The sequence below is a fragment of the Cololabis saira genome, chromosome 12 (genome assembly GCF_033807715.1).
Source record: "Cololabis saira isolate AMF1-May2022 chromosome 12, fColSai1.1, whole genome shotgun sequence".
In the NCBI taxonomy this organism is placed as follows: Eukaryota; Metazoa; Chordata; class Actinopteri; order Beloniformes; family Belonidae; genus Cololabis; species Cololabis saira.
This window is the reverse complement of record NC_084598.1, coordinates 23,597,042-23,607,258: the sequence shown is the minus strand read 5'-3', so window position 1 is coordinate 23,607,258 and position 10,217 is coordinate 23,597,042. Positions and strand designations below refer to the sequence as shown.

Here is a 10,217-nt window from a genome sequence, read left to right as displayed (position 1 = left end):
CATCATTTTCCGCTCGACCGAGAAAAGACTGGTGATTAATCTCTGTGCACCCATTGGGAAGCTACCGTTGTACTTTCATGGTTACTGACTTTTTCCTGCATAAGACTAACCTGAAGAGTGCACAATATTATTTAACATCCACACTGTGTTCACTAAGTTTAAGATCCCCTCATCCTGAGTCAGTATAACACAGTTTCGATCTCACCATGCTGACAACCTCTCAAGCCTAATCTGTTTCCTCTCATATTCAGCCTGCTGTTACTTCCTCAAACATCCCAAAGCCTGAGACAGCTCACAAGTTACCCCAAAGACATGACACCCTCCTTCTGAGAATATTTAACACAGAATGTAGCACAAGCACCACCTCTAGAGACAAAGGATTATAAGTCACTGTGATGTTTTTTTTTAAATATTATTTCTACTGCTGCATGCTCCACCTTTAAAGGACATGCATCTCTCAAAAGCAGAATAGCATATTTTTAAACAAAAGGACATTCAGTCTATATGATGATTGATTTTACTGCACTAATCAAATAATTGTAGAGCTTGTTACATTGTGCCATGTGTAAACACAAATGACTAGAACATAATTCTCTTAACTTTAACTTGTTTCAGAGGCAAATTTTACATATTTGAATGTACTGCTTAAGGAGAGAAATACAGGGGCAATCAAACATTTCAGGCTGATGTAGCATTTATATAAGGTCACATTCAGCCATGTGACTACTGTAATGCTGGATGCTAAGAAAGGCTTAAAGTAGCCTTATGTGCTGTATTTTGTCTCTTACACTTGACTGGGGAGAATACAAAGCACACATTGATCACAAATCACTCCACTAAGGCAAATACGTCTCAGATTAGCCTTATGGAAGCTCTTTCTTTGGTTGTATGCATCTTTGAAAATATTCAACTTTAACCTTTTAGGGTTAAAACTACAAAAGATTTAAATGTAAGTCATTTTGCTCCGACAAGTCTTTATCTGTGTCAACATTGACGTCAAATAAAAATTGACTAAAAACTTATCTGCCCCTTAATCTCATTTGAACATGGAATGACGTGAAGTTAAGAATGGCAATGTCTATGCTCGGCAGTGGTGTCAAAATCAGAGTCAGGTGACACTTCAAGGTACAGTTAAAGACAATGGCGAAATAGGCACTAATTCTGAACACTACAATGAAAATATTTCCCTATCTTTCCTTCCTCATTTGATTTACAATATAAATATAAATAAGAACTATATATTTCGAAAAGAAACCTCCCATAAATCAAATACACACATTAATAACCAAACAAGACATTCACCAAAGTTCAGCAAAATCTTTCTTTTGCTAACCTGCTAGTTGTAAGAAAAAAAAAAAAAAAAGGCAGAGTCTTGGCTAGTGTCGACATCCTACATGTGTCCTATCATCTTAAGCTTAATTAAGAAGACAAGACGGATGTGCTGGGATGTTGGGATGAAGACTTTCAGTACATCACAGCCACCTATCTCAGTATATTTGCATGATCTTAGAAAAAAAAACAACTATTTAATCATTGTGTTGGTCCACCAAAAATTGGACTTTTAAATACATGTGAACATCTGACACAAAGAATGAACACAAAGGCAACACACCTTGACAGTGCAGTTGGGAATTGAATTACTCGTACGTGTGAGCGATCAATTGGACTTACTGAGCCAAAACGCCTTGCCCCATGCTCCAACTTTCCAACTCACATTTTGAAAAAGAAAGTAATGTGTACACTATGTTCAAAATGAGCAGATGTACAGAGCTGTAAAGCTGTCCAATTCACTGCTCATTGTGGTACCAATTTTGTTAAAATGGTTCCCCTGGCAGTACAGCTGTAATCTTGGGGATTTCGTCGTCCTCTGAGTCAGAGCCTTGGCAGTTAGAGCAGCAGAATAAAACTGCTCATAAAAGCTGATCATATAGTTTTAATCACAAAGTTATGTGACAATTTCTTAAAAAGAAAGGAAGCCTGATATAAATTGTTGTTGCTATTTATCTTCTCTGCAGCAATTTGAACTATTAAGTTAAAAACTGGTGGCCCCTTTATGTCATTACTACTGATTATTACTGGTTTGACTACTATTTTACTACTTGAACTACTTACTGTTTGTACTGTAAGACTAACTCCATGCATATATTCTGGATGTCCGTAATGAGATGGATGGCAGTTTTTCCACTTATGCACTGGTTAGTCCATTTGATGGGAGAAAAAATATTTTTTTTCTCCACTGATAATTTTTGAAATGTAATTTAATTCTCACTCACAGTCCCACACTGGGTGTCATATCAGTCAGCAGAGGGACATACAAATTAATTCTGCTGCTAAAGTCTTTGCAAATCCCAGCAGAGGCTATCAAGCTGAAGAAGTTTGCGTTATACATCCGTACGCATCTTAGTGATGTTTACATAGTTAGTGTTGGTTAGGGTGCAGTTTCCCGTCTTCATGGCCTCTGATCTGAAGTCCTCCGAACTGTGATTCACAGCCTCCTGGATCTCCACATAGTCAGATTTACTGAGTGTGGATCCACTGCCACTGCGACCACTCTTCTTCAGCTCATCCGCCGAGCTGGCTTTGGGCACACTTGGGATGGCGAGATATTGTGCTTGCTCTTCACCCTCTGTCTCTCTGTGGTAGAAGTAGTTGAAATTTGACACGATAACAGGCACAGGCAGGGCAATAGTCAGCACGCCAGCAATTGCACAGAGAGACCCCACAATTTTTCCTCCAATAGTTGTTGGGACCATGTCTCCATAGCCTACCGTGGTCATGGAAACCACTGCCCACCAAAAGGCTTCGGGGATGCTGTTGAACTGGGATTGTGACTCGTCTGCTTCTGCAAAGTAGACAGCACTGGAGAAGAGGATAACACCGATAAACAGAAAGAAGATGAGGAGCCCCAGCTCACGCATACTGGCCTTCAGAGTCTGTCCTAAGATTTGTAGACCCTTAGAGTGACGAGAGAGTTTGAAGATACGAAATACCCTTACTAGACGGATGACACGAAGAATAGCCAAAGACATAGCCTGTTGGCCTGCCTGGCTGTCCTCTGGCCTCTCGGCAAGCTCTGTGCCCAGGGTGATGAAGTAAGGAATGATTGCAACAATATCTATGATGTTCATAATGTTGCCAAAAAATCCAGCTTTGCTTGGACAGGCAAAAAAGCGCACTAGGAACTCAAAAGAGAACCAAATGATGCAGAGGGTCTCCACGATGAAGAAAGGATCTGTGAAATATGGTGAGCTGTCAAAAGTATAGGTGGAGTTGGTTGTGGGTTGATAGGGATAACTGTAGAGATCCTCATCTTCATTTCGAAAAACTGGCAGTGTCTCCAGACAGAAGCTGACAATAGAGATAAGAATCACCATGACAGAGATGATAGCAATGATACGAGCTGGACCTGAGCTCTCTGGGTACTCGAATAGTAACCACACTTGTCTCTGAAACTCATTTTCTGGCAGCGGCCGCTCCTCCTCCTTTATAAAACCTTCATCCTCCCTGAAGATCTCCATAGCCTCCTCACCCAATTCATAAAAGCGGATCTCCTCAGAAAAAATGTCCAGGGTCACGTTAACAGGACGTCGGAGTCTCCCTCCAGACTGGTAATAATACAGTATAGCATCAAAACTTGGTCGATTGCGGTCGAAAAAGTACTCATTGCGTAGAGGATCAAAATACCTCATTCGTTTCTTTGGATCACCCAGCAGCGTCTCTGGGAACTGAGAGAGTGTCTTCAACTGGGTTTCGAAGCGCAAGCCCGAGATATTGATAACGACCCTTTCGCAGCACTCGTGATCCAGCTCTGGGCCATACTGGTCGTGACCTGGTTGTGCTGCTGCTTCATCTGAAGGGTCGCTGGTTGCAACCGTCATGGTGGAAAGAGATGGGGCCTGCAGCTTTCAGAGAGGGTGGAGCCACGTTGGGTCCCGAAGATATAAATGTTCCACACAGGTGTGGCTTCAGTTACAGGCAGACCTGCCTGCAAAAACAAAACAAAACAAAAACACGGAGGCAGGCAGTTAGAGGTTCTGTATGTGATGAGGAAGAAAATGTTAACATTCAAATTGATTCATTTATACAGGCTTCAAGTAAGCATCAATTTGTGATCTTTTCATTTAAAAAAAATTGCGTGTTAATTGAAGGCTTTTCCTGCAAACACACAAGAGCACCACTTAGGACTGGATGGTGGGCTGCTGATTGGCTCCATTATGTCTGTATGTATTAGCTTATGAGTTCTCTCTCATATGAGCACCCTGCAGGATCAATATGGTAGCCATATAATACTGTATCTACTCTCAAAGGGTGCAATTCCAACCAACAAATCTGATTATATGCTGAGTGCTCCATATTATCGTTGATGTGAGGTGATGTGACCAACAAGCTCCTTCAAAACTAAAAACAAACAAAACAAAAAAAAATCATGTCAAACCAAGAGTGTATTGTATTTAAAAGAGTTGCTATGTCTTGTAGCTGACAACACTCATTGAAGAGCCACATACACTGATACAAATATTGTGCTTGATCTACTTAAAAAAAATAAGTCAACTTTTTGCATGAGATTATTATGTAGATCAAGAAAGACTATAAACTACTTAATTTTATGTATGTGAATAATACATTTTGCAAGTACAGTCAACTTAATTGTTTTAAGTTTACTTTATTTATCAAAATTAATTTGACTTTAAAAAGAAAAGAAAAGAAAAAAGAGAAAAAAAAGAAAGAAAAAGGAAAAAAATAGAAAGAAAAAAAATTAAGTTGACTTTACTTGCAAATTAATTATACTAAAAATTGAGTAGTTTATACAAAGACTAGTCTTTCCTTATCTACATTAAAATCTCATGCGAAAAAGTCGCCTTATTTTTTTTTTAAAGTAGATCAAGGAAGATATGTTTTACTGTGGTGTTCTACTTAAATAAAGCATGTTTCATCTAAACGTTGGTCAATCTGCCCAATAGATTAAAATTGTTAAAGGAAAAGTAAATATGTTGTTTGTGTGTAAATGAAAAGATTGCCGGATTACATAAATACTGCTTGTTAAGGAAAAAATGCGCAATGTCTTGTTTTTTGAACAAATGCAGATTAAGTTCAAAACTAGATGTAGGCTATTCATGTAAAGCAACAAACTTCAGTGTAGATAAATAAGCAGGTTAACTGAATTAAAGCAAGCTCCTACCTAAATGTAGTGGCTGTTAATGTTTGGTTCCGTGAGGGTAAATAGGCCGAGCTGCGTGTCCGGTCCAAAGTCAGTCCCTCTCAGCCAAGGCAGCTCCTTTCTTTCAGTCATAAATCAGAAGGCTCCGGCTCTGCAGCAGGGCGGCAGTGGGAGTAGGAGGGAGGTCAAGGTGGATGCAAAATGTAGCCTACCTACCCCTCATCAGTGATCAGCACAAACGTGTACATCCCTGCGCTACAGGTGGAAGCGGCGCGGGTGCTTGCGAGGCGGGGTGCATATGCAAAAAGGTATTTTCGCTTCTGGATATGTAACTCCAATTGTGATTTTATTTTGTCAAAACCACCACCTTCCTTTTTTTTCTCTCACCCTAATGGGACGTATCCACATAAATACATCAGTGATGCACACTTAGGATGCTTATGTCCACAGCCCATTCCATTGAATAACGCAGTCTTTGGATTGCGCTTTTAATGGTCGATGTAATATCTCTGATCAACTTCAGATAAACAACCAAGTTCATGCACTGGGATGATCAAGCGTGAAAATGCAAGTTGATTTGTCAAGCTGGAGTTTGTTTGGATCGGCAGGTGCCAGACATGAAGCCATAGCAGCCCTATCGCGGACCCTGGACAGCCACAACAGGCTCCATGCACTAAGGGATGATTTATGGTTCCGCGTTACACCGACGTAGAGCCTACGGCGTAAGGTACGCGGCGGCGCGCACCATACACCGTACCCTACGGCGTAGGCTCTGCGTCGGTGTAACGCGGAACCATAATTCAGGCTTTTAAGACTGAGCCAAGCAGCACAGCATTATCTCTCGGAGTACAGCATTATTTCAGACGCTAACGGCATGCAGGGATTCACCGGGATTCTCCTGGTGCGAAGACGTTTTTGTATTTTATCCAGTTTGTGTCTTCTATTAAGTTGACTCAGGTCCTCCGTCTTATTCCTCTCACAAACGTCCTCCTCCCCTCATTTGACTGATCACTGCAGTGGCCGTGGACGCTTCATCACGACTGTCTGGTTTTTGAGTTGCCTGCCATTGCCATGTCTCTCATATTTCACCGTAATTCAGCAGAGCTGGGGTGCGTGAGCTGCAGCTGGGCATTGCAGCGCATACTAAGAGCTTGTTGAGCGCCTCGCCCCGTGCGCGCTCCCCCCAGCCCGTGCCCGACGCTCCCGGAGCTACTCACTGTTTTCATATTAAAGAGGAAGCGTCGCCCACGAGAGAGTGGAAGCATTAATCATGCACATGTGTGATGATGAAGAATGGAAGGATGTATGGTGACAGGCTAAATCAATTTCAGTTTGCAATCGAGCCCAAGCAATACAGTTCAAAATTATACACAGAATGCATATCCCCCAACTAAGGCTGTTCGATTTTGCCCAAAAATAAAATCTCGATTTTTTTCTCTCAAAATCCGATGTTCGATTACGATTACGATTATTTTGTGAATTGACAAAAGGCAAAGAAATGATTTCAAATATGCTGTTTTTTTATTGAACATTTGCCCCATTGGGCTTTAAGTGCAAACTTTGCTCTTTTTAAACCAAAAATGAATGAATAAAGTGCAAAACTCTGTAAAATAAGTTGAAAAAAAGTTTTAAAAAATATAATAAAATATAAAGTTTTATCTCTGAAAAAAAAAAATCAGCAAATCAGCACTTGCAAACATACAGTAAGTTATATTTCCAATTAAATAAAACAAGACATTTTCTAATTAAACTAAACTGGTTCTTTGCATGCTAAATAATAATGCAACCCATGAAGGAGGTAGAGGTGTGTAATGTCAGTCATTACATTTGCTGTTCACATTTGCAAGTTTTTTGCAAGGAACACGAGCCGGTCTACCGCATCTGGCTTGAGGGATGCCCAGTGGCATGTTACAACGCCCCCTCCTACACTAAAGAGCCTCTCCCATGGGGCACTTGTCGCAGGTATTGAGAGGTATTTCCATCAATCATTAATATGGTATCAATCATTAATATGTGTGCAGACAAGGTTAAAAAAAAAAAAAAAAAAAGTGAAAAATCGATTTTACGATTTTCACGTTTTAACATCGTTCTAATTACATAATCACGATTACGGCTTAAAATCGATTAATCGAACAGCCCTACCCCCAACCGTAGACATCACTTCAATCCTACTCTCTCACCCATGTGCCTTAAATGCAAGATAGAAATTGGTACCCTAACTCATTGTTTTTGGTCATGTCGTAAACTGCAGGTGTATGGGTCTGACGTGCTTTCTGAAATAGAATGGGTTTAAAACTGGAGATGGACCTCGTATCTCTTTTATTGGGCGTCCCAAGGCAACACTTAATATCAAAATATAATAGGAGGCTGTATTGTATTCTGACTTACGCAGCGAGGAAGAATATTTTATTGCAGTGGATCAATGAAAAAGTACCAACTGTTAAAGGCTGGCAAAGAGTGTGTTTGATCTGGTGCCATTAGAGTACCTGACATGTCCAATTCCAAAACAGACCAATTCTATAAAGTTTGGGAGCCCTACTTGAACTATGTAGAGCCGAGTGTCTCTAATATCATGTTGCAGGGATTTTCTTGATTGGTCATACTGTACATTTGTATTGTAACCCAGGGTTTTATTTATATGGATCTGAGCTGGTGTTTTGTCGTTGTTGTTTTTTTTTTGTTCTGTTTATTTGTTTGCCTGTTTTCGTTGTTATTTCTGTGGATCATACTATGTATACATTTTTTACTTGTAAAAGTGAGAAATTAATAAAAATATTGTTTAAAAAAAATCATGCACATGTGTGCCTCTAAGACGGCAATATTTAGAGAGAGGCTGGGGAATATGAGTCAAATGTTGTAAATATCTTAGACAGAGGCATAGTAAGTTAAATGGAAACGACACGCACACACGCCAGGACATAAAAGCAGTAAATTTATTGAATGAGGAATTACGAGCTTGCATATTTTTGTCCCTACGCAAAAGAGATTTAAAAAAAAATCACTAAAATTCCAATGTGTCTGAATCATCTGGAAGCTAAACCTAGTCTGCCAGATTTGAGGATTTAATTTCGTCTACATTCTTGAGCGTCTGACAGTCAGGACATATTTGTGCAGATAAACGTTAACCTGAAATAACACATGCACAAATCCACTAAATCCTGATGAGGTAAATCATATTTTTAAAAACAGAAAGTTATTTATATTAAATTGTTGATCACACTTAAGCTAATTCGTCTTGGGCAATTTAAGTACATATGGAAAGATGTTTTCATAATCCATTGATTTATGCTGAGTTCTTGATGCACTCACAGACCAGATTATGCTGTTCCAGTATTAGTCCCAATTACTGTGTGCTAAACTTTTCTTCCAGTCGGTGTTCCCTGGCTCTCCTTCCCTTGAGTTCTTGAAAGTGGGCCAGGTAACAACCCAGATCTGTCTCCAGACAGAGAGCATGAGCTGAACATAAAAGAAAAAGAGATTCCTAAACTCACTGGGGATTACTTGATGTCCTCCCCAGCGTGCTTCCTTTGCTCTGACATTTCCATCCAGGACAAGTTTAAAGTAGCAGCAGTCGCTCATTCTGTACAGGGCTGGAGACCAGTTTGTCATTATCGCTGAAGGTCTCAGTGGAGGGGCTGCTGATACTTACAGACTGATGGATGGCCAAGAAGTTTTAAATCCTCGTTGTCTGTCGAAATAAATGAAGAAGGTACCAATTGCAATTGGGAGAAGCGATAACAATGTCCAGTGCTGATTGTCATGATTCATCATACATCACCATATTCAAGGAAATGATCTGGCATAAATTAATCTTATCCTTGGGATGGGCAAGAGGGCACTTAAAGGATCATCACCATCATCAGCATCATCATCATAGTCATCATCATCATCATCAGCATCACCATTAATCTGCAGTTGCAACTCCTAAATATTCTTGTGAAAAGTGCAATTGCTTTAAATTATTGTTCCTGTAGTACAATTAGGTCAGAAACAGGTCATTTTCTGTGATTACTTGCTGTTACCTTATTTTCTTCAGGTTCACACATCAAAAGCTGCTTTCCAAAGAGTAGACATAAAGTTTTGTGTTAAAATTGGAAACTACATTATATAATCATGGCAGTGGTTCCCAAACGTTTTCTGGTGGGCCCCCCTTTGGTTCATAAGAACATTTTTGCGGCTCTCTGTGCAGAATGTGTTTAAAAACATGGAGAACTCCCTGTCAAACAAGCCCCGTCAAAAACCTGTCCCTCATGTTCAGAGGCAATTCTCAAGTGTCTTGGGGCTCTGGGCAGAGATTCACTGGGGGCCCCTTCAACTAATTAACCAACCTTATATAGTCTGATGAAAATTCTGAAAAAGAAAGTGTAAACAAAAAAACATTTGTATTGTTTCAAAATAAAATATAAACACCACAGGCACATATTCTACATTTCTTGCCAATTAATTTGATAATTTAGCATTCTTAGCTTGACAGTTAAGTTTAACTGGACACAGCTTTAAATTGATAGCTGTAAAACGAATTTTGTCCAAGAATGCTATTTTGTTTGCAGCCAGCAGCTGAGTGAACAAGTGGATTGCAGGTGTCTTTACTGTGAAATTCAACATTAGCAGCAGATTGAGCTGCTCTGCTAAATTAGATTATGTATTATCCGTACTACTTACCACTTTTTTGATGTTTGTTTTGCTCCTCTCACTAGTTGGGTTTCGATTACACTTTTACGCAAAAGAAAGTTGAATCTTTGATAAAGGTAGCGCTGCAGGGGGGTGGTGTTTCCATTGAACAGTGTTTTTGAAATAAGCATAAGTCTCGTCATCCTTGTCCTGTGAGACTTCCCTTCAAAACAACAAAAAGAAAATGGACAAAAACATCTTGAGTCCTTGACAAATTATTGTGATTGGCAGCAAACACAATTATTTTCTGTTGAGGAAATAGGCAGAACATGAAGGCAACAGCTGATCATTTAAATGCTTAATCAGAGGCAAAGCCCTTAGATAAGGTATAATGATTAGGTGGTGTTATAGCACACTATTGCAAATAAGTGGATTATCGAATCTTGGA

General features: G+C 39.7%; 1 protein-coding gene across 2 annotated transcripts; it reads right to left on the bottom strand.

The window, feature by feature from the left end:
- Positions 1-1,329: 1,329 nt before the first annotated feature.
- Positions 1,330-6,240, bottom strand: kcna2b (potassium voltage-gated channel, shaker-related subfamily, member 2b). Of its 2 annotated transcripts, none has more exons than XM_061736054.1 (2): positions 6,047-6,240; positions 1,330-3,985 (listed from the first exon to the last, which is right to left on the bottom strand). In XM_061736054.1, the coding sequence occupies exon 2, from the start codon at positions 3,876-3,878 to the stop codon at positions 2,382-2,384; it is 1,497 nt and encodes a 498-aa protein (XP_061592038.1). In that variant the 5' UTR covers positions 3,879-3,985; positions 6,047-6,240; the 3' UTR covers positions 1,330-2,381. The 2 variants fall into 2 exon arrangements, 1 of the variants encoding a protein (XP_061592038.1); XR_009783839.1 differs by lacking the exon at positions 1,330-3,985 and adding an exon at positions 5,253-5,309.
- Positions 6,241-10,217: the final 3,977 nt, after the last annotated feature.

Bases quoted from the DNA above. Each gene is read 5' to 3' on its own strand.
- kcna2b (XM_061736054.1), bottom strand. From the start codon at position 3,878: ATGACGGTTGCAACCAGCGACCCTTCAGATGAAGCAGCAGCACAACCA.